The 25,789-nt window shown below is 42.6% G+C and overlaps 1 protein-coding gene across 9 annotated transcripts in view; it reads left to right on the top strand.

Moving 5' to 3' along the window:
* The window catches only part of LOC144772708 (uncharacterized), a 1,708,106-nt gene that overhangs the window by 28,886 nt on the left and 1,653,431 nt on the right, over nt 1–25,789 (top strand). For 8 of the 9 annotated variants that reach the window (XM_078657210.1, XM_078657211.1, XM_078657206.1 and 5 more), the window contains exon 2: nt 23,155–23,185. In XM_078657210.1, coding sequence (XP_078513336.1) covers nt 23,170–23,185 — 16 coding nt within the window. In that variant the 5' untranslated portion in view covers nt 23,155–23,169. Of the gene's footprint in view, nt 1–23,148; nt 23,186–25,789 lie in introns of those variants that run through there. The other variant, XM_078657213.1, reaches the window with a different exon arrangement.

Consider the following 25,789-nt stretch of genomic DNA (forward strand, 5'->3'; position numbering starts at 1 on the left):
AACCTTGGAAATTCACTGAATAAACCATAGGTTTCACCCATGTTATAGTTAGCTGGACATTTCTCTCATACAAAACCATTGGAATTCCTCCGTTATAGTTAGTTCAGCTAACTATAACTCGCGCACCCGCAATGCACTACTGATGAAGTCACATATTACATCACTCATGACATGGTCAGTGACATCACTCATGACATCACTGATGACATCTCAAATGACCTCACAGATGACATCACTGATGACATCATCCAGTGAATATGTGTCATTCTGAAAAATATATATTTTTTATATATGTAGATCTAAAAGTTGATGGAAGAATAAATGGACTGAATAAGTGTCTAAATGGATGTTTTTTTTCTAAAACTGATTGTATAACTGACTGATTAATTGTTTCCTAGTGAATACATTGGTTAGTGAGTAATGTTTAAATATGTAAATATCTGTATCAGTCTCACACATGTTTTGAATAAGTGGCTGCATAGGTTGGTGAGTAGCTACATGAGTGTCTATATAGGTTATTAGTTGGTTTTTTGATTATCAGTATGAGTGTCTGAGTGTCTATATGTTTCGGTGGGGGATATTACTTACCGCATAAATGCATGAATGAGAAACTCATTGTTTATATGTGTTTTGAAGACAGCATGTGTGCAGGACTGTATGGGTGGATGAGTGTGTGTATAGGTGTGTTAGTGAGTGAATGACTGTCTCAATACTGTCTTTATGACTAAGTACATATGTTTTAAACTACTATATGTGAGTATTGGTGTATATAAGTGAGTATATATTAGAGTGAGAGATTGGAACAGTTCCTGTATAACTAACTATGTGTTTCTATAAGGGATTTGTTAAGAGAGTTAGTATGTGTATATTTCTGTACACATAAGTGTAGTGGTGTATGTATAGCTATATATGCAAGCAAATGGATGTTTGAAAGTTTATTTGCATGTGTGAGTATGTGTGTGAGTAACTATGGATGAGTGTCGGTCTGTAACATGATTTATAGGTGTATGAGAACATATGATGAGTGAGTACATTTCACCTTGCTGCAGTGTCTGAACAGAGGAGGTGTCTTGGGTCTTGCGCTGGGCTGGCTGAAATCCTTTCTGACAGGGCGCAGTTTTCAGATCCAACGAGGATCCTTTCAGTCCAAAGAGGTGGCACTTGAGCAGGGGGTTCCTCAGGGCTCGGCCCTGAGCCCCACTTTGTTCAACTTATACTTGTCCCCCCAGGCTGAGGTGGTGCAGGCGTTTGGAGTGGAATTAGTATCGTATGCTGATGATACTCAGTTGCTGATCTCCCTATCCCAAGCACCTTCGGCTAAAGCTTCCAACTTTAAGGAGTGCATGCAGGAGCTTGCCACCTGGATGAATAAACACTGCCTGAAGCTGAACGGAGCCAAAACGAAGGTTATAGTGGTTGGCAGAGACAAATCTTACTGGACCGCAGAGTGGTGGCCATAATGTTTGGGCCCCACCCCTATACCCTGTCTAGAGGCCAAGAATCTGGGAGTCTGGGTGGACTCGGCCCTCTCTTAGGAAGGCCACATCCGCCGGCTAGTGGGGAAATGTTTTGGTGTACTAAAAACCCTCAACAAAACATTGGATCTGCTCCCACTAGAGGCCAGGCAGACCATGACGCATGCTCTAGTTACTTCTTGCTTAGATTACGGGAATGTCCTTTTTCTGGGTGCTCTGGAAAAGAACCTCAGGCGGCTTCAAGTTCTGCAGAATGCGGCAGCACGCCTGATCTTTAGACTACCCAGAAGGGCAGCGTCTAAATCACCCCTTAAAGCTCTTCATTGGCTGCGAGCCAAGAAAGGGTATTGTTCAAATCCCTTCTCATTTGTCTTCGCATCCTCTGGCACAAGGCTCCAATGTACCTGGGAAACCTGATTACTAGGTATGTACCGGGCAGAACATTGAGATCAGGTGAGACAGGACAGCTGGTAATCCCTAGGATTAAGAAAGCGAGAATGGGTGGCCGCTCATTTCGCCTCTTACCTGCGCAAAACTGGAATAAACTCCGCTGTGTCTGAGGATGGAACAATCAGAAACCAGATTTAGGAGTCTTTTAAAAACTCACCTGTTTTCTGAATAGTCCTCTAGGATGAGCTTGGGCCTGTGGCTTCTCTCTACTGTTTTGAACTAGCCTCTTCTCCACAGCGCGGGGACCCGCCGGAAGGCGTAACCAGGCGCTTTATAAACTCCTTTATTATTATTATTATTATTATTATTATTATTATTATATAGAACTGTTGGTGAATGAGTGGATGTGTATCTAGATTTCGGAATTACTGAATAGGTTGTTGTAACTGGTATTGGTATCTCCAATTTTTTTAAATTTTAGTTTCTATTTTTGAATGTCTGTATCAAGTGTTATATTACGCTGAGAGGAGGTCTGCCACTCTTTCACAAGGATAATGTCACCAGTGATGTCATCAGTGATGTAATTTGAGATGTCATCAGTGATGTCACTGACCATGTCATGAGTGATGTAATATGTGACGTCATCAGTAGTGCATTTCGGGCGCGCGAGTTATTGTTAGCTGAACCAACTATAAAGGAGGAATTTCAATGGTTTTGTATGAGAGAAATGTCCAGCTAACTATAACATGGGTGAAACCTATGGTTTTTCAGTGAATTTCTAAGGTTTTTTAAATGCTAATTACTAACTATAACGTGGCTGAAACCTATGGTTTTTTCAGTGGATTTCTAAGGTTTTGCGAATGATCATTTTAAAATATACTAATTATTATATTTCTTTCTTTTTATAGTAATTTCCTAAATTTTTATTATAAATACTTATATATATTTTTTTTAGTTACATTTCATATTTTTAATGTAAAATAATAACAAAAGTAAATTCAAAAAGAATGCACTGCTAGTGAAACTGCCTGGGTGAATTTGTAAATGTTTGTTAGAGACAGATTTACAACACGTTGTGCCTCTTTTACACCGCCGTTGCATCACTTTTCTGATGAAGCGGTGGTGCAAAAGATGCGCCATGGTATGTGGTATTTAGAATGTGACGTATCTGGGAGGTGTGCCACATTGTAAATCCCTTTACCAGAAGGAGACATTCCTACATGGGGGGGGGGGAGGCGTTCCGGCACAGGAACACCTCCTAAAAGTGGTTAACTGAAATCTACAAGATTTCACTTTGTCACTTTTGGGCTCATGCTGTGTCAAACCCATGCACTAACTTGAAGCAGGTGTAAGGATTGACACAGCAGTCTGAGCATAGGGCCCCCAGAGCATTGCTGGAGATATGTTGCACTTGCAACATAACTCAAACAATGCACCACCTTTACAGCACAGATACATCAAATATATGTGCCATTTTTGTCCCATGGTACACCGCATTGTAAATACGGCACATCCATGGTGGTGGTGTCACGGAGCACAATAACTGACATATTCCTGTGGATATGCCAGTTATTGTATATGTGCCTATTAGTGTTTTAATGTAGTGAATGGATTACTACATACCAATGAATGAGTCACTACAAAACTAAAACAACAGTGACAGAGTGTTTGGTGGAAGTGTAAGGAACAAACTGGTAAATTGAACGTATAAAAGACAAATTTGCAAGTACGTAGAAGACTGCATACATCAACTATAAGGGTTTGAAGCAGTCTATGCCCTAAGGCCTATTTTAATGCATGAGTACTTAGGTAGTGAGTGGATGATTACAGTTCTGCAAGGAAAGAACCTGATTGAATTTATAACAGCCTCAGTTTTACCACAGTATACAGATAGACACATACTGCTGAATGGCTCACTACAATATTGAAACAGTAGTGTGAGAATGTGTGCTGGAAGTATAAGGATACACATTGAGGAATTGAACGTATAAAACATAAGTTCGCTGGTGCATAGAACAGTGCATGCACAGTCTATAGAGGTTTGAAACAGCCTATGGACTAAGGCCTCTTTTAATCCTCGAGTATCTAGATACTGACTGGATAATTACACTTCTGCAAAGAAAGTTCCTCACTAAATTTATTACAGCTTCAGTTTTATCACGGTACAATGGAAAAGAACATACTGCTGACTGGCTCACTACAATACTAAAACAGCAGTGTCAGAGTGTTTGGAGGAAGTCTAAGGATACAGACTGGGGAATTGAAGGCATAAAACACAAGTTTGCAGGTGCATACAAGACTGCATGTATACTCCATACGGATTTTAAGCAATCCATACCCTCAGACCCACTTTGCATATTTTAAATCAATACAAACATTTAAAGAATATATAACTGAATCTGTAAGTGCTTCGCTTTTAGTACAATAAATACATTAGTTGATAGTGCTCAAACCTTTATTATTTTTAAACGATAAATTTATTCTATTAACATCTCATAATGTATCACACATTCCAATACAAGTTCATCAGATATGTGATTCAGATCAATTCCCTCGTTAGCAGTTTCTGAATTAATTTGTTCTAAACTTTCAACATATTTTAATACTTCCAGAAATTCTCCATCAAAGCTTTTGTCTTCGAAATCACACCTCATGTCTGCAGCACTAATTTCCCCTTTTTCACTCTCATTGCCTGTGACAGATACGATTAGTTCTTCAATTATTCTCAAGGTAATATCCAAAATCTCCTCAGTATGAGGCTCTTCTCTTTCTATAATCTTTCCTTTATATTTTGGCTCCTTGTATAAAAATATAAACATTTAATTTGATCACTTTTCGTAATATATAATACAAAACTACCGTTTTCACCTATTTTGGCCTCCAAAAAATACTATATAAATACTATTATCTAATAACATTCCATTAGTAGAGTTTTAGTCCTTTGCAACGTTATATAAATATAATTACTTATAAAGATATCCTGTTCTTAGCTTTTCTTAAATTTTGAAACCAGTTACTCCTTAAGACTATAGGAAAAGACTCAGGCTGCTATAGTAAAATACACTACTAAAAAAATGTAGAATATGTCTATTCACCTTACCCATTCCAAAATAGTAAATGTGTTTTACTAAAATGCAAAAGATACTATTCATTGTCCAGAATAACACTATGTATCTGTGCATATTTAGACATTATCACACTACTTTTTGAATACTTCATGTGTTTACTCTATCTCTATTCCTCATCTATAACTTAGTCTAACCCTACTAATTACCTACCCTCTCGACTTGCGAACTAGCCTCTCCTCTAGTATTTATCTGCAACCTTGTAGCTTGCAGTTCTTTATTTTTCTCACTGCTTATAACCTATGATTACATAACATTCATTAACCTAGGCCTCTCAGTTTATTGTCTAATTTTTATATTATTAATTTCCTTGTGTTCTTCTACTAACCTTTCTTTATGCAGTTGCTTGTTATCTATTCTGTCAATCCTTGAATATCTTGTGTTTTTCACTAATGTTCCTTCTTAATTCAAAAGTCTTTCTAGTATTCCTTACTCAATGTGTTCTTTTCCCTTAAGACCTTGCTTAACACAAATTTTATCGTTTCTTGTTTTAAGTTAGAGAAAATACATCGACTGAGTACATTCAATATTGTCTATAATGTCAGGTAAGTTTACTTACTCACTAACTTGCCATACAACGTTCTTTAACTCTCACAGAAATATTTGCACTTTCTCTTCAGGAATGTCGATGGAGCAATTGAAAACGGGTCTGAACTCCGGAACGTCTTCGGTGAAGTGCCCACTCGTTAGTGAGCGCGCGCCTCACCAAGGATTCCCCACAACTCTGTGGTAAATGACTAGATCGCTACCGTGTCTTTCAGCCGTGGCCCGTGGAGGGAATTGCGGTGGGGCAGGCAGGCGGGGCGGGGGAGGGGCCGGGTGGGGGGTGATAAACAACAGAATCTGGATGATTGCAGGTAAGTTAACAATTAAATTAATAAAACAAATTGCCCCAGTATTGGAACTTTCATAGATTCCCATGCTTTGTATCATTCCCCCGTCGTTGGATTGGGAGCCTTGGTAAATAAAAAATACCATAGCAATAGGTACAAAAGAGAAAAAATTAGGCCTAGGCCTTATCTCATTTTGTAGCTTAACCACCTCTTTGTGTAAAAGAGCCCAAACTTTCTGCAGCAACCAATCAGCATAGCCTCACCCCATAGAACCCTCCTGAGAGAACCTCAGTGCCCCAGATTTTTCTACCGCATGTTGTGCTAGGGAGTCTCCTCTGAGCTCAGCTCAGTTTTTTCTCTACAACTTGGATTCTTTTACATTTTCTTCAAAAATTAAAATGTCTGACAAGGAGAAGAAAGCTTTATTTAGAGCTTGTGCTACTTGTTCTAAAAAGAGGCTGTTTGTGGAGGACAAGCATGAGGACTGTATCTACTGCTTGTACCCGGACCACAAGGCCACAGATTGTAAAATCTGTAGGACTTTCTCCACAAAGACTTTGAGAGACAGAGAGGGACGCCTGTTAACTTGGCTACAGAAGATGAAGTCTCGTAAGGAGGTAATTTCATCAGATGATGAGGACTCTTCTTCAGCTGCGTCCTCCAGAAGATCCAGAAAAAGAGGTAGGTTATCCCCTTCTACTTCTACTGGGCCACCTGTCAAAGCCTTGGAAAATATCTCTGATAGGTCTGAAAAGGCTAGTCCCATTAGATCTCCTCACCGAGGTGAAAAGGAGAGGCAGGGACAAGCTGCAGAGTCAGAAACAACTAAAAAAGTGAAAAAAGATGTTTCTGTTTCTTCTCCACCATCTCAGAAGGAGAAGGACGGCAAAAAACCTTCTACTGTCCCTCAGGAAGGAAGGCCTGACAAGAAACAGCGTCCATCGACAACGAAATCAGCAGGTACATCGACGACAGCTTCTAAGAAAGACCAGACTACTCGTATGGCTCCTGACGGTGACTTCGTCGACGACGGCAGCTTTGATAGCCTCGTGTACGTTTAAAGTGTCTGTTTCATGCTCGTCGACGATGGTGTCTACATTCTCGACGTCGACGATTATGACGGCGAAGGTAGTGTCGACTGCGGCGACGACGACGAGGACGACGTCGACGATGACGGCTAAGATGTTGATGACGACGAGCTCGTCGACGACACCGTCGACGATTAATCCTCCGTCGACGACGAAGACTCCGTCGACGAGATCCTTTTCTCCATCGACTGTCCCGTCGACGGGTCTACCGACGACAATTACACCGATGTTACCATCGACGACGAGTACGTCGACGAGGTCGTCGACGATCCAAAAAGTCCGCATTTCAATAAAAAGGCAACAAATAACCCCTGAGATGACTTCTCCTAGGCGGGTAACACCTTTGCCTCCCACTCTGCTATTGGATGAGGAGTCCGACGAGGATGATAATGGGCCTTATGGGGATGCCTACAGCCCATCGGACTTAAATGTAAAATGTCAAGATACATATTCTGAATACTATTATGATGAAGAGCGCCAATATGTCCAAAAGGACAGGCCTCCACAGGATTTACATCAGGACATGGTGGCAATGCCGTCTTCTCCGATTTCGGATTTGCAATTAATGTTCTAGGACTATAGGAACAGGTTTCCTACGCAAACAGCAGTACAACAGGAGCGTCCTCCTACTCCATCTATTCCTGCTACTTCTGCGGCTGCAGTGACGCCTGTGGTTTCACAAGTTGCAGAACCAGCCCCTAGAGAAACTTACCAAGAGGTTGTGCCTGTTCAGGATGACTATGTCTCCTCTGATGACAATCTTCAAGAAGATCCTCCTCAGGATCCAGATAGACATTTTGATGATGATGATGACCTTCAGGATCCGGATGCTCCAGTACTGGATACTGCTACTTCCCCTCCAGCTGATATTGGAGGTTTCCATAACCTTATGGAGAGGGCGTCTAAGAGATTTGGCCTGCCGATTACTACTGTTCAGACAGACTGCTTCCTTTATGACTTTAAAGAACCTTTCAAAAAGTCCATTCGGTCAATCCCTATAATTGAGCACGTATGGTCAGAAGGCATTAAAGTCATGCAAAATCCAGCGACAGTTATCCCTTTTCTTCCCAGCTGGAGAAGAAGTATAAAGCACCAGAGGGCAGTCCAGCTTGCCTTCTTGGACAACCAAAATCGTCATTTCCCAAGCGGCCCAGAGTAAGTCTAAAAACCCATCAACTCCACTTACAACACCGCCAGACAAAGAAAGGAGACGTCTGGACAATGTTGGAAAAAGATTCTCTTCCATGGCCAGTGTCTTAGTTCGAGCTGCGAATGCTCTTGCCATCTTGGGCAGGTATGATCGCCAGATGTGGTGCCATTTGTCCCCATTTTTGGACCAGCTACCAGAGGCTGCGACGGATGAGGCCAGGAAGGTTTTGATGGAAGGAGAGCGTTCCTCTTCTGAGGTGATTGATTGTGCTATGGACATAGCTACTACTGCTTTTCGTGCCCTGGCGGGGTCGGCTGTGTTAAGACGCCAGGGCTGGCTGCGGGCAACCTGGTTTCGCCAGGAGGTCCAGACCAAGATCTTGGACTTGCCATACGATGGAGACATGCTTTTCGGGAAGCATGTGGATGAAGCCCTTCAAGGTATCAAAAAGGACACTGACACAGCTAAGTCCTTGGGCTCTTTAAATTACCGTAAAGTTCCATTCAGAGGTGCGAGGGGCAGAGGTTTTTCCTCATACAGAGGTGGCAACCAACAGCGGTACTCTTCATACTCGCAATCCTCCCACTCTTACAAGCCCCAATACTCCAATCAACGCTGAGGCCAGTCGGTGTTTCTCTCGCCAACCGCAGAGGGGGCACCAAGGTCGTCAAGGACGGGACAATTCCAAACGACAATAGCGGCCTCTCGGCTCTTTCTACTGTTCCTACCCCTCCGATGACATCAGTGGGGGGCAGGATTTCTCATTGTCTAAAGAGTTGGAAGGTTATTACATCAGACCAGTGTGTCCTAAATATCATTCAGAGTGGCCACACGTTGGAGTTTCAACATCTTCCTCCGAACTGAGCTCCAGGCGCCAACGAGTCCAAACATCTGGCCCTGCTACGTCTCAAAGCCCACTAGCTTTTCATCAAGGGGGCAATAGAACCCGTACCTCTTTTTCAAAGGGGGAAAGGGTTTTATTCCAGGTTCTTCCTGGTTTGCAAGATAACAGAAAAATGGCGCCCCACATTAGATCCACGGGAGCTCAACACCTATCTCATCAAGCTCTCCTTCAGGATGGTCACTCTCCAGATTATTCTTCCTTTGCTAAATCCAGGAGATTACATGGCAACTCTGTATTTAGAGGATGCTTATTTCCATGTGCTGATCCACCCAGCTCACAGACAATACTTGCGCTTCACAGTAGGCAAGAGCCATTTTCAGTTCAAAGTACTTCCTTTTGGCCTCCGGTCTGAACCAAGGATATTTACAAAGGTGTTGGCTCTGGTGGCAGCATTCCTCAGGAAACAATCTCTGGAACTTTTTACCTACCTGGACGACTGGCTGGTCAAGGCTCCATCTTTCCAGGGAACTTCCAAGGCCATTTCGACCTGTATCCAACTATTCAGCCACCTGGGCCTTCAGCTCAACAACGACAAATCGGTTCTTCAACCATCCAGGACTGCAAGGTTTCTGGGATCCATGCTGGACACGACACGCTGCAAAGCGTATCCAACAGAGAAAAGTCAAAACAAATTGATGTTATCGGCTCGCCTCTTGATGAAGAGGAAATCCCTGTCAGAACGGCTTTACAAGTCTCTGCTCGGATCGATTTCATCCTGCATACCATTGATTCCGCATTGCAGGCTGCGAATGCATCCTCTACAAGAGCAACTCGACCAGCAATGGTGCCAGGCGGAGGGCACTTTCGACGACAGGGTTACGGTGACACCAGCAATGAAAAAAGCATGCGGCTGGTGGTTGGTGAAGGACAACATCACGAAGGGTTTAACATTCACACTTCCGCCTTCTCCCATAGTTATCACCACAGACGCCTCGTTAGACAGCTGGGGAGCAGTGCTCCAGGAGCTTCACGTAAGTGGTCACTGGGATTCAGTTCAATGCAGGCGCCACATCAACCTGTTAGAACTCAAAGCCATTCGATTAGCCTTAGAGGCTTTTCTGCTGTGAATTCGGACACGTTCAGTGCTGCTCCGGACGGACAATACAACGGCCATGCACTATATCAACAAGCAGGGCAGGACAAGATCCAAGATTCTTTCCAAAGAAGCTCAAGTGATTTGGGATTGGGCGATTCTTCACAATATTGCTCTGAAGGCAGAACACCTCGAAGGTTCGCTCAATATTACGGCGGATGCCCTGAGTCGACAGAAATCGATCAGTCACGAATGGGAATTGAACCAAACCATTCTGGAGAAAGTGTTCTCGGTCTGGGGAACCCCGACCATAGACCTGTTTGCAACTCCGAAGAACACCAAATGCCAGTACTATGCAAGCAGGGACCACCATCCGGGGTCCTTGGGAAACGCGCTTTCGATTGCCTGGTATGGCGCATTCTTTTACGCTTTTCCTCCGATACCTCTAATCCCGAGATTGATCAGGAAAATCAAGGCGGAGCCGTGCAGAATGATCTTGATTGCACCGGCGTGGCCCCGCCAGTTCTGGAACACGGAACTCCTTCTGCTCTCTCAGGACCATCCAATTCACCTGAAACCGGTTCCTTCTCTGTTGTCGAGGTCTCAGGGTCAAGTGCTCCATCCGGACCAGAACTCACTTCACTTGACAGCGTGGCTCCTGAGCACAGGGAATTCCACAATCTAACCCTCACCAAGGAGTGTAGGGACATCTTGTCTCAAGCTCGAGCGCCAAGTATGAACAGAACTTATAGAGCAAAGTGGAAAAGGTTCTGCCTCTGGTGTCGAAAGCAACACCTTCACCCTTACACTTTAGCTCCGCATCAGATTTTGCCATATCTTCTGCCGCTTCTGTCTGGATTGGCTCATTCTTCTGTTAAAGTTAATCTGGCAGCCATCGCAAGTTTCAGACGGACGTCTTCAGGTCCTTCGCTTTGGTCCGCTAGGATTGTTAAGCAGTTCTTGAAAGGCCTGTTCAGGGTTTTTCCTCCAGTCCGTCCTCCTCCACCAGTCTGGCAACTTAATTTGGTCTAAGCCTAGCTAATGAGGGCAACGTTTGAACCCATTCACAAAACGGACCTTAAATTCCTATCTTGGAAGTTTGCTCTTCTGTTGGCATTGACATCAGCCAGAAGGATTAGCGAGCTCCAGGCACTGACAATCGTGGAGCCTTTCCTGCAATTCAAACGGGATGTCCACATCCTACGGACGAATCCTAAGTTCATCCCGAAGGTTCCAACTGACTACCATCTGAATGAACCCTTAATTTTGAAGTCTCTTCCCACGACCTACAACTCCAGCAGAGAGGTCCTTGCATTCTTTGGACGTTCAAAGGTGTCTAAAGTTCTATTTGGAGCGCACGAAAACTTTTAGGAAATCCTCACAACTGTTCGTATCCTACAGTGCCCCGCGGTAAGGTTTTCCGCTGTCCAAACACAGCATTTCTCGCGGGATTTCCAGTGCTATTCAATTCTGTCATCAACAAGCAGGCAAACCGCTTGAAAGAAGAGTCCGTGCGCATTCCACAAGATCAGTGGCATCGTCAGTGGCTCTTTTTTTAGGAGTCCCTATCAAGGACATCTGCAGGGCAGCAACGTGGAGCAGTACGCATACCTTCACGAAGCACTACTGCCTGGATTCCTCTACGAAGGATGATGCAACTGTTGGACAGGCAGTCCTGAGCAATCTTTTTCAATGAGAGGTGAGCTTTCCCTACAATCCCTCCTTCCTGTGTTGCACATTTTGTTTCACTTGTGTTTTTCCAATGTGAGTATTTATGTGGCAAGTTGGTGATAGTTCTATTAAAAAATTTGCTTTTATGACTTACTGCTAGCTACTCTGATGCAAAGCATGGGAATCTATGAAAGTTCCAATACTGGGGCAAGAAAACAAGTTACCTACCTGTAACTTTAGTTCCCCAGTATTGGTAACTTTCATAGATTCCCATGCGCCCACCCTCCTCCTCTTGGAAAGCTCAGCCTTTTTACTGAGATAGTGGCTGTTGCACAACGGCTACGAAATCTGCGGCTCTGAGGTTCTCTCAGGAGGGTTCTATGGGGTGAGGCTATGCTGATTGGTTGCTGCAGAAAGTTTGGGCTCTTTTACACAAAGAGGTGGATAAGCTACAAAATGAGATGAGGCCTAGGCCTAATTTTTTCTCTTTTGTACCTTTTGCTATGGTATTTTTTATTTACTGAGGCTCCCAATCCGATGAGGGGGGAATTATACAAAGCATGGGAATCTATGAAAATTACCAATACTAGAGTTGTTCCCAAAGCACAGAACAAGGGGCCCACTACTACATGCGTGGCCTCTTTGGTCACTGAGTTAGTGGTGCCCGAAGCACTGAGCGGGTGAAGAATCTGCGATGATGATGATGATGGGAGCACGAGTATGTCGATAGCCATAGAGATATCAAGACTCGGCACCATATATTAGACTTCTTTGTTGGAAATCATGACTACATCATGAACAAACTGTCATTTCCACAAAAGGTAAGCAGTGACACTTGAGTACGCATCAGAAGGAGTCAAAGGGTTGTAGCTGACTACATACAAAAATGCGACTTAATATTTTAGACGACGCACTCATATATAATGTATTATTTACATGTTTATTTTTTTCCCCAATAGCAGTAAAGTTTTTATAATCGCTGAAATGTCCGGAATATATTCACAATACAAATAGGGACATATTATCAAGGACAGGGTGTTAAAATTATCACCGTTTTATTGGCAAGAAACTTCTGATTAAACGGAGATAATGGGCTTGATAATACGGCCTTATTATTTCCCATAGAAGCCCATGTTAACACCTGAACATGGGCTTTTATGGGAATTAACAAGGGCGAATTATCAAGCCCATTATCGCCGTTTTATCTGCAGTTTCCTGACGATAAAACGGCGATAATTTTATCACCGGTCCTTGATAATATGCCCCCTGGTGCGTAGAAATATGACAATGAACGTCTATAAAAGCGCGATGTTATCTAACTCCAAATTAATATAGCAACAATTACCAATGATACCATCTTTCTTTTAATTTCTTTTAGATGTACAACTTCACGATGGATTATGTAACAAGGACGACGGCAATAGCACAAGGTGAGCAAAGAAGCTTGTTTCTGAAACAACAAGTTATCTGTAAAAGGAGAGAATCCATAGTATGCAGCAGGCGCGCAAAACACACATTGGGCTAACGAGGCTTCAGCTAGGATGACATACCTTACTGCGCCCACACACAGTCGCACCAAGTACATCACAGGTCTTTTAAAGACATTTTGTTTGTTAATGAGGCTTTGATGTCCCCCCCGCTTACAGCCCCTGCAGCTCCACTCTTCTTTTTGCTTGAACTTAAGCCCCCCCCCAAAAAACATTTTGACTGTGGTTGCGCCTCTGACTTCACATACACCCTCGTGTGTGTCTCCCACGTTTTAATGTCCTTTTTTTCTCTTTCTCTTTCTTACTCTCTCACATTGTTTCTCTTTCTTTTTTAAAGTTTTGGACGCTACTATCTCCACTCTGCTGTATACAACCGTATCTGAATTGAAGTAGTTAGCTGTCTTGATTACAGTGAATATTTCTTCCACACGTAGAGTACCATCTTTCATGGTACTAGGTGACAAAGAATTGAGGGCCATATTATCAAGCAAGGGCGATACATTATCGCCGCTTTTATCGGCAGGAACCTGCCGATAGAGTGGCGATAATGGGCTTGATAATATGCCCTTGTGAATTCCCATAGCACCCCAGGTTCTTGTGTTAACCTGGGCTGCTATGGGAATTCACAAGGGTATACTACCAAGCCCATTATTGCCGCTTTATCTGCAGTTTCCTTCCGATAAAAGCGGCGATAATGTATCGCCCTTGCTTGATAATATGGCCCTTTGTTTCCGAAACAACAACAAATTATTTGTGAAAGGAAAGACTAGGTAGTCTGCAGCAGCTTCACTGTGTGGAAATGTATAATTACCTCCGAGCAGTAACATCAGATAGGTTACAACAGTCTAGCAAACAGATCTACAGGCTTATTACACCACGTTTCTGTCACTTTTAACATGAGGAAAGTGACGCAAGGAGCTTGTAAATCTGCATCTGACTTTTCAAGAAAAACTCTCAACTCCAAACTCTGCGACTCAATGGGCTGCAACAGTCTAAGCACGGAATATTAAGAACCCACATTAAAATTCACTTTTGACAGTAGTTTCGCAACTCAGTTTACGATGATTAATTAAAATGTCCTTTTGTTTCCCTCTCCAAACATCCTTCACAAGCAATCACGGCCTATCGTGCAACAGCAATGGAATTGTTTGCAACGTATTGAATTTACTTTGACGTATAGAAGCAGAGTTCAAGTCAAGTAGTGAACTCCGGTGGCCGCACTGTTTATACAAGGTAAGCACAGCAGCCTACATATACAATGCCTTCATAGCAATGCATTAGAAATAAGTCGGCATATTTACAATCCTGTTAAGACATTTTTTTGTCAGTAACGCAGTAGGCACTTCCATATAGACACCACTTGAACGCGGCACTATAACAAGTGAAATGTACCAGGCACACTGCACTCGTAAAACCGTAGTGTTACCTTTATTTGTGAAAGGAGAGAGTGCGTCGTGTACAGCAGCTTCTCTGTAAAAACCTTTAATTACCTCCAAGCAGTGACAACAGATAGGTTACAACCGTCTGACAAACAGATCTACAAGCTTATTACACCACTTTTGAGTCACTTTTAACATGGGTAAAGTGACGCAAGGAGCTTGTAAATCTACGTCTGACTTTTCAAGAAAAAATCTCAACTTCAGACTCTGCAAGAGTTTTAATGTTGTTTTCTCTCTCTTTCTCTTTCTCACTCTCTGTTACATAATTTCTCTTTCTCTCTTAAACTTATAGACACTGCTGTCTGCTTGGAGGTGTAGAAGAATTGCTCAAAACAAGTTGTGAATTCCACTGGCTGAAGTGTTTGGCCGCAGTGTTTATACAATGGTAAGCACAGAGGCCTAGATCTATAAAGCCTTCATAGCAATGCATTAGAAATAAGTCATCATTTTTACAATCCCGTTATGCCACTTTTGTGTCAGTAACGCAGTAGGCACTTCCATATAGACTCCACTTGAACGCGGCACTATCGCAGAAGTGAAATGTACCAGGCACACTGCAAACGTAAAACCGTAGAGTTACCTTGACTTGTAATGCTCCAGCTCATTTACTCACATCTACATAATTCTAAACTCTACTTTTCTTTTTTGTTTTGCAGATTACCAATCGGGCATCTTTTGGAGTCTATTTAACAATTTGTTTATAATATTGTTTTTTGTTAAATTTATTTTTCTAGTTGCTTCTAATATAGTTATAATTAAGTTTCGTTTACAGTTATTATTTTAATAAAAGTTCATAAAAAAACTACATACTTCTTTTATTTTGTTGGGGGGGTATGACGGTCCACAATAAAAATAATGTTGAAATATTATAGTAAGATGTTCAAGACTAGGATTGAAAACTACTGAGTTATATTTCCTCTAGATAGACTACAACTTAGAAAAGAAATCAAAATAATACGAAACAATGTGTACCACATTTACAAACCTCATGCAACATTTTCTCGTCCAAACCTACCCCCCTACAAAATAGAAATGTGTGGGCCTCAATCACGCCCCTTAAACCACGGAAACAATCACCCCACAAAGATTTCTATATTGTATATAGCTTTTCCACTCATGCCTTTACCACGCATGCTTTTACAACTAGTATGCATTTACCACGCATGATAGACGCATAATCTTAATAATGTCTTTGTGTTGACGAACACGCGTTGTAATGGTTGTGGCTTACGTCCTTCAAATGAGTTTTTAGGTATACGGGTGACCAAGTCTGATAACATCAGAGGCCAAGGACAAACACCGTGGTGTCTGTGGCAGGAAATCTCATCGATCACAGACAAAATAGGAGGACGGCAAAATGAAAGTAACAGATATAATAAAAATAACGGTGAAAAACTACTAAAATGGCGGTGGACAGAGTACGTAATCAACGTTTGGCGCCTCGGCACTACGTTTCAAATAAATAGATAAAATATGATTATTAATATATTACAAAAGTACAGCAGCGGATGACACACACGACCCGGGAAAAGAAAGCAGCACATTTAATACCTGAAATAAAGAAAGGTCTGCTTGTTGAACTTGAAGAAAAAGAAAAAAACGTGGGCTTTGAAACGAGGCTGCGCATGCGTAGAGAGTACAACTGCTGCACAAAAAAAGGAAAGTTTTACATGCTATCATAGAAATATAGCTCTTTTTTTGACCAGTAAACTTAGGTGCATATTATCAAGGACCGGTGTTAAAATTATCACCGTTTTATCGGCAGGAAACTGCCGATAAAACGGCGATAATGAGCTTGATAATACAGCCTTGTTATTTCCCATAGAAGCCCATGTTAACACCAGAACATGGGCTTCTATGGGAATTAACAAGGACGTATTATCAAGCCCACCCTTTCAACATTAATAAAAAACCCTAGACAGTGCAGGTACCCAGAGCTGGAAGGTCATTTTACATATTACTGCCCCAGAAAGGTGGTTTTCCCCGCGACGTGTACGGGGAGAGAGGGAGGGAGAGCTCAAAACATATTTTTTTAAAAAGCCCCGAGGGGTGCCGCTTCCCGAGACTACGGGGATTTGGACCGTAACCCCCCGCATACTTCAAAATTTAACCAGAGCAGTGGCATTCCCCAGTGCTCGGGCACCTTACAAGTCCCCATTATGCAAAAAAATTGCCCCCGTAATTTGCCCCCCCGGGACCTAATGAATAAAACGGACTTCTAGTTCTTTTTTTCACCTTTTCCACCGCGTACGAGTACTGCACGAGTACCCCGCGATTTTTTATTTAAAAAAATAAATAAAAATTGAGCCTAAAGATCCATGTTCCACCCCCTGAGCAAGACTATAGGGTCCGAATGTTTCTACCCTGCCCCCTTTCCTTATTTCTCAACTTTGTTTTACTGTTTTCTTGTGACTCGGTTCTACCGAGGCACAAGATGACTGCCAACACTTCCTGGTTTCGAGTGTTGTAAGACCGTTGACAGCCAATCAGCATGCAGCTTGCGCTCGTAATTGAACGGATCTCAATCCGCATATAGGACTCTGTCTCTAGATATCGCTATGATTTTACTTGTAATTTTCACAGAAACTACTGAACGGATTTACACCATTTAACAAAAAGCACAATCTGCGAACCGAACTCTACCTCTGTGCCAAATTTGGTGTAATTCCGTTCAGCCGTTCGGGCTGTAGCCCTGGCTAAAGGTCCCTAAAGGTCCCTATGGAAAATTGCATGGGGAAAACACGTTTTGGGACCCCCCTTTTTTCTCGGCCCCCACTTAACGAATCACCCCAACTTCCAGGGAAGGAGCGGAACCGAGCAGGCCATTTTCTTGGAGAAATTCACAAAGATTCGTCCACCGGCACCAAACTTATTCCAAATAGAATGTTGTGGATTTCCTATGGAAAGTAGGTCCTACTTTTTATCCTAAGACCACATGATTCCGCCTATATCTTTGTACAGTGTAAGCATTCATAGAATTGTATGAAGTCTAGTTCAAACCCGACAGGCACCCCTTTATAATCACAGTTCCAGGTCTGTCAGCAAGCTCCAATTATCACATTCAACAATGTTAAACATTTGCAGTCAAGAACAAAACACATTGCCGTCTCAGTGATGCTCCAGATGAGGCAATAGCGGAGAGAGAGGACAGCATAGAGAAATTGAATAGCAGTAGAAATATGCGTGATATCTCAAAATACCACTTTATTAACTGTTAACTGTGTCCCTTACTCCAACCCTCATTGTATCATATTGAAGTTTCATCTCAGGCAGGAAAAAATGAACTTGTACCAAGATATCTTCGCATAAGATCCCAATGTGTAAGTAATCGAATCTCAATCCAGGATGCTGTCCATGGACACAAAGTGCAGCATTACACTCCCAGCTAACTCACTTTCGTAGCTTAACTCACAGGATCCTAGCGATTGAACATTTATACACGTTTTAGAATTAAATCATAGTGTTATCCCAAGTACTCCTGGCCACTTTCAATTAACTTTCAATTAACTCAACTTATTACTGAAGAAGGTATAGATGTTGCTTTTGGTGCTGGTCTAAACATTTAGATTCAATTACCTGAGCCACACAAGGTATTCACCTATACATTCTGTCTAACCTCCCCAGGCCATCAAAACAGAAATCACCACCAACACACCACCATGTGGTACTGCAACAAACAAGGTAGAGTAGAGTTGTGGACCCTTTGTTAGGAGGCCCTGTGTCTCTGGACATGGCTGGAACTTCAGGGCATATCCCTGGTATTTCCACATCTAGTGGACTATCTGAACACCAGGGCGATCAAACTAAGCTGAAGCTGCCTAGCAGATCACAAATGGCATCCTTATCCTTAAGTGGTGCAAGGTCTCGTTCAGCAATTGTAGGAGCTTTGGTTAGATCTGTTTGCCACCGCCGAGAATATGCAATGTCAGTGGTTCTGTGCAGAAGAGATTCAAAGGTGGCTCTCGCTCAGACGTTTCTCATCTTGAGTGGAGCTCAGACCTTCTCTGTATGCCTTTTTCCCTATTCCACCCCTGCCCAGAGTTCTCAAGAAGACCAGGAATGTCTGGTCGTATGTCATCCTTGTGTTTCTGGACTGAGATCGGAGAGTTTGATATCTCGAGCTATTGAGCATGTCTAGGAGTCCTCAGATCAGTCTGCCCCTTTGGGAGGATCTTCTGTTGCAGCATCAGGGCAGGGTTCTCAACCCGAAGCTGGCAACGCTCCACACCTTCATGCATGGACATTGAGCAGCGACAGTGACAGCTTTTGATACTCCTTCTGAAGTGTGTACGGTCATCTTGGTAGTCAGGCGTCCCTCTACAATGACGGTATACACCTACTTTTGGAGCAATTTTTTGGCATGATGTGCAGAAATACAGATTGACCAACTTTCTGCCCCAGTTTTTCTGATCCATCTGTTTATGCAGTCTCTTCAGTCTGCTGTAGGCATCTTAAAGGGCTATCTATCAGCCATCCCTTTTCAAATCTCCTGTTGTAAACGGGTGTTTGAAAGGTTTCAACACATGTTCCCACCTTCGCCCTTTATAATTCATGCCTCAGTGGGACCTCAATTTAGTATTCACCTTTCTGATGTATGCTCCTACTGATCCACTACACAACTGTCCTCTCAGGCTGATTACAATCATAGCACCTTCCTAGTTGCCATAACATCCACTCAGAGGGCCAGTGAGCTCCAAGATTTGTCATCTAAGCCTCGACATATTTGCATCTTTCTGGACAAGCTGGTCCTTCGCACTAGAGCTTTTTTCCTTCCAAAGGTGGTCACTCCTATTCATTAAAGCTAATCCATCACCCTGCTTACTTTTTATACTTTGCCGTATACATTTAAAGAAGAGGAGCAACTCCATCGATAGGACCCAAAAAGACCATTGTCTTTCTTCTTTAAGCACAAAAGAGTTTCGGGTGGACGACCAACTCTATATGAGGTATGTTGGAGCAAAGCAAGGAAAGATTGTGGAGAAAATACCCATTTCTCAACGGATCGTGCTCTACATTAAAATCTGCTTTTCATTGTCCAAGAAGAAACCCCCAGAGGGTTTACATGCTCATTCCACCAGAGTCTACGCTGCAACCACTGCATTAGAACGTAGAGTCCTGGACATGTGCCTGGCAGCTACTTGGGCTTCTCTGCATATATTCAGCAAGCACTACTGCCTCCCATTTGCCTCGCCAGGACTTTTTGGTGTAAATTTGTTTTGCAGACCCACTTCTGGGGCAGTAGTGATTGGGTATCTATTCTAAGGTAGGGGAACTGCGGCTAGAGGTATCTGTCAGATGAAGAAGGTACTGACCTTTGGTAAACCCTTATCTGGTAAAGATGCTATCTTTTCCGCAGATTCCTTACCAACCCACCCATCCTCCAATTCAGGGACCTAGCTTTCCACACAAGTGGTAAGTGTTCTTTCTGGCTCTGCGCTCCTGGCATGGAAAGTCACAAAAAGAAAATGGGGTGGCCTATATAGGTACAATGCATGTCAATTAGACATCAAGGCCACATGAAGTCAAACAGAGCCACCTACTGGCATGCAGGGGTACTGCTCCTGAACATTTATGAATCCAGTCTGATGCCTAGGGATAATTTCAATGTAAGGAATCTGCTGCTAGGTTGTGTTCTGTTCCCTAGGACCTCTGTATCCACGAGTCCCTATTCTTTTGCAATAAGATAATCAGCATCTACAAAGCGTTTGAGCACCAACCGGACACTTCCATCCTCATAGGCCTCCTGACCATCACTTCCATCACCCACAGGACCACCACGCCAACTATCTGGGCCCACCATCACCACTCAATAAACAGCAACATCCATGAAGTCTATACACGCCTGAGAATCTGCAGACCCCCTTCTCTCACCACATCCTCATCAAAGGACTGGACCCCATCAGCACAGCCCTTACACTGTTCTTGAATGGCTCAGTCACCACAACAATCTACCCGCTTGCCTAGTATTCCCAGTCATCAACAAACCAGCAGGAAACCTGATGATGCTAACCAACTACCAGCCTATCTCCGTGCTACTCTAACCGGAAAAATTCAACAAAAAGATGATAAATACCTAGCCATTCACCTCACTGACAACCACCTCCTCATCGCTCTGTATGGATTCATACGCAGCCACAGCATAGAGACTGCTCTCATCACTGCCACGGATGACATCCAGATGATCAGGGACAGAAGTGACATATTGATCGTCATCCTACTGGATCTTTATTGAAGTCTTTGACACCCTCTCCTACTCCATCCTTATGCAACCACTGCTCAAAGCTGGCATCAAAGATCCCACACTTTTAAGGCTTTGCTCCTTATTGACAGAATGCATGCAGCCTTTAAGCCAGGCCCCATTCACCTTGGATGCTTTCAACTTCATCTGCGGAGTCACACAAGGATCCTCACTCAGCCACATTCTGTTCAAAGTCGACATGACTGTACTTACCATCATCATTATGCCCACAGAATCAACATCATATCCTATTCTGATGATACCCATGTCATACTCTCTGACAAGACACCAAACACCTGGACCAATTTCTCCGTGTGAATGATCGAAGTTACCAGATGGATGAAAAGCATCTGTGGTCAACACAGCCAAGATGGAAGTAGTAATCTTCAGAAAAGACACCTCACTCTGGAACTCCACCTGTTCACCTGCCAAACATGGACCCTCACCTCTCCAGGCATCACACACAAATAAACTAGGAATATTAATCAATAATCCACTCACATTGACTGGCAAAGTGAGCAAAGTTTCCAGCTTCCAAGCACTCGAGAAGAACTTCAAATGGCTCCTCGCCAACAATTGCTGAACCCTCACCCTAAGCCCTCTTCAACAGCAAGCTGGACACTGGAAACACACTCTATAGCAGAATCAACCCTCAACTGCCCTGAAGACACCATACCATACAAACGTCAGTTCCCAGACTCATGCTCAACCTCCTTCCTTGCACTCATATCACCTCACCCCCGAAAGACCTCCACTCGCTCTCAATCCAGAAACTAGCACTCTTCAGACTCCTCACACACATACGAAGCCTTACACAACATTGAAACTATGAACCTCAACAATCTATTAACTTCCACAAACCTACAGACATCGTCGCTCAGCCAGACTTCTAGTCTTACATCCCTGTGCTGCCCTGCATTCCTAGAGATAGGAACTGTCAGTCGTGCCTGCTCCTGCATGCAGGAAAAGCCAAGAATGGCCTGTCTCTGAGTCTGCACATCAGAGCCTCCTCCTCCATTCTTGTATGTGGTAGGAAACTGAAGACCTGGCTCCTCACCTAGCCCTACCTCTGGCTTGGTCCATACAGCTCCTTCTTCAGCAACAGGATACCCTCCCAGTTCAATTGTGCTCTATTCAGATGGCAAAACAATAACAACGTAACATAAAACAAACTGTGCGGCAGTGGTTTCAAAGCTCACATTTCACCACAGAAAACAGCTCTTAACTGTGAAATATTTCCCATACATCACATCCTTGAATTCATTTGCTGGCTATTTAGCATCTCTAAGCAAATAAAATAGTTAAATGGATGGTCAGCACAGCATTTTCTTTCAGTGCTGGTAAAAAAACATATTGCTTGCAGTGGGTCATGATGTCCCTCCCCTCCCTTAGCAATATAAAAAACAACATATTAAATTCTGCTCAACTGCATATATGTTCTTTGCTACTGCATTTTTTCTTTGTTTTCTTTTTAATAAGATATTCAACTAGAGGCAGGATGCAAGGATTGACATATTGCAGTACCGTGAAGACGAATTGAAAAGTCCCTGTGACCTTTTGGAGAATGTGTTCCATATATAAAATAATTGTAATATGTATTGTGTGAGGGAGTCTTTTTCTCAGGTCAAGCTGGCTCTACGGTTGCAAATAAATGCAACTCGACCTTTGCACTAAACTGATACATTTACAATGTACAATTGCTATAAATAACATGGTACTGGTGGTTTAACATCGGTGTGTGTGTTTGAAGGAGTGCATCAACATATATAAATAACATAGAAACTTGGCTAACTGTTGCAGAACTTGGGACGATTTGAGTCACATCCTTAAAGATATTTGCTGATGGTGAAGTGCAATGTGCCACTCCTGGAAGCTCAGAAAATAAATATATATTTAGTAACTTTAAACTTCATTGCCTTCCCTTCTCATCCACCCACATCCAATGTACAGCATTACGTTAATAGGCATTCATTGTTATTTTTTTTAATTTGTTTTATTGTAGGCCATTAGCATTTCAAATGCATTACGAAACTTAGAAAAACTCCCAAGAGAAATCATAAGTAGCTCACTAAGAAGTGTTAAGACCCATTGCATTGTGTTACCAGATTTGTGTAACTTGCTGCTATGAGGGAAACCATGCTCACGGGATGCATTATAAATACATGTGGCTACATCTGTACTCTTGTGCAAAATCCAGATTCTTTCTATGGGGACTTACATTTTGGGCAAGAATTCTCTGAGTATTGTGCTGACACCCTCAACTCTCTTACATGCCCCTGTCCTGGATGTGAGGTCTAAAAAGATTCTCCTTTATTTTTCAGAAGAAGCAGCTCCTGATGGACCGAAATCGCAGTAAGTTTAACCCTATTTCTAGTAGACGGAAATCGACGCATGAGACTTGTGGGCTGGAGGATTAAGTATTTGTAGTTACATCTTTTTATTAACGAATAAAGGGCCATATGTATCACTCCAAATTGCGATCGCAAACGCTGAACTTCGCTGAATTTTGGCGTTTGCGATCGCAATTGGGCTCAGTGGTATAAATGAAAGAAAAACTGCCTCGCAAAATAAGGAATCGCAAAATTTGCGATTCCCTATAATCGCAAATTACCACCAACTTCAAGTTGGTGGTAATTTATTATTTCTCTGAAAAATTCACTTTTTTGCATTTTTCAAAGTGCCATGTGGCGCTCATACAAGCCCCTAGGGCATTTATGTGTGCCACATGTGCACACATGCACATTTCAGGGGTGCAACAGGGTGTCCTTTTGACACCCTGGCACCCGTGAAATTGCATTCTCAATTTGCGATTGAGCATGTCTTCCCATTCATTCCTCCATAGGAATGTATGGGGAGGTATTCCCAATTGCAATTTGCAATTAAGGAATATGTAGGATTCGCAAAATTATTTGCAAATCCTACATACATAGCGTTTTACGATTTTCAAATAGCGATTCACAAAAAAATAGCAATTTGAGAATCGCAAAATCAGAGTTTGATACATATGTCCCAAAGTGAAATGAAAACCAGTTTCCTTGAAAAAAACATGACCGAGTACATACAGTCATACCGTGTATCAGGCCTTTCCTTGGGAGGCTGGAAGGGCGGTGTGCAGTTTCTTTTTATTGGTTTTGTAGCAGTTCAGCAGTTATAAAAGCACTGCCAAGTTCCTTGAATATTCAGCAGTTTTCTGGCAACAATAAAAGTGTCAAGTTAACAATGGTGGATAATGTTTCTATTGGAGAGAGATTGAAGTTTTTTCTAGTGGGAGTTTTGACTCATCTAAAGTAGCCCAGAGGGTTAATATACCTGCCGCAAAGAACATGTACCATGCATATCAAAGAACAATATTTTATGTCCGTAGCTCAGTGGGTCACTGTTTTTGTCACATAGGTTATTGTGCTACAGGGCAGTTCATAAGTAACAATCATAATCAAGCTCAGTGAACTATGAAGTGCCATCAAAGAGCTGCATGTTACAGTCTAGAATAATATGTTTTTTCCCAGTTTTTCATTATCCTGATGTTGCTAGAAAGGTTTGTTTGTTTGAGTATAAATTACTTCTGATTATTAAAGTCTACCCTAACCACTGTGTTATGTTCTAAATCCTGAGTTTGTGCTTCTCAACCAAGCACTTTAAAAAAGTGCCTACTGGTATGGATAGCATGTGAATCCTACAGCTTATAGTCCACTTTGCCTTATATAACGTTTTCTATATTCTGATTTACACATGCATGATTCATTGGCTCTGTATGTGTGTGATGTAAAGTGCTCCGACACCCTACACTGGGAAACAGCCTGTACAATGAGGTTTGTACCTCGTTGTGCCTTTACCATGCATTTTTTAGCACGTATATTTTTACCGCGAATATGCATTTACAACGCATGCCAATACTCCGCATTTGAGTTAAGTTGGGCGGTGCGAGGGGTCTCTCCTCACGAATACATTGTTTTTAAATATAAAAACAATGCGTGGTTGTTTTTTAAATACATAGTCGCGGTAAAAACATGCAAGCTAAAAAAAAGTGCCTGTCAAAGGCATGCAAAGTAATTGCCTGCGTTGTACCGTTGTACAACCCCTACACTGGTATGAGAGGTGCTACAAAACAAATGAAATACATGCTAGAGAAGCATTATGGAGAGATAAGAGGCACTGTTTGAGGGTGACAGTGATGAATCATTGAAGAGCAGCAACAAAGATTGTTGTATCCTGGTGCACATTAAGGTAATCATTTACTATGGTTTTACAGCTAATGCAATTAAATATATAATGACACATGTTTTTTTTGATAAATAGATGTTATTGGTTTTAACATCAAAAGCTTAAAATACAATGTGAGACACAATTGGCTCATCAAATAAGGTTACATTTGCAAGTGCAAGGCGTTAGCATACAGTAGATACAACACCTCCTTATAGTGCATCAGCTACATTGACATCCTCGTCCCAGATTGATACCTTGAAGTTATAGATCCAGACACTTCTCCCATACTCAGCCATGTTTACGGGGGAAACACCTGGCCTCATAGAGAGGCTGCTTCTGCAGTGCACTCCAAACTACTCCCCGGTGCCAATGTGAGAGTGGGAGGTGAAGAGGACCTCCAACGGGTGGTATTAATCCTCTTCACGACCAGAAGGGCCATCTCCAGGAATGTGACGCAAAGTCTCAAGCTGCGACCCAGTCAGAAAGTCCAGTAGCGTCAGACTCAGGGATAGGGACTGCGTTTAAGTGTCCCCCAATTACTGTCAACCCCTGTGGTAGATCTAAGAGGATCCTAAAAAGGTTTCTAAAGAAGATAGCTTGATCTACAGGAGGATATATTGACAAATGTGTTGTAGAATGCACCATTCACCCCCCTACACCCAAAACTCCACTCGGTAGTGGCCAGGATCACTCCCTATGCACCAGACGGGGATAGTCTGACAAAATATGCCAGGGCTGCTTTGGGTTCCTTGT

This window comes from Lissotriton helveticus, chromosome 8 (assembly GCF_964261635.1).
Source record: "Lissotriton helveticus chromosome 8, aLisHel1.1, whole genome shotgun sequence".
NCBI classification, from domain to species: Eukaryota; Metazoa; Chordata; class Amphibia; order Caudata; family Salamandridae; genus Lissotriton; species Lissotriton helveticus.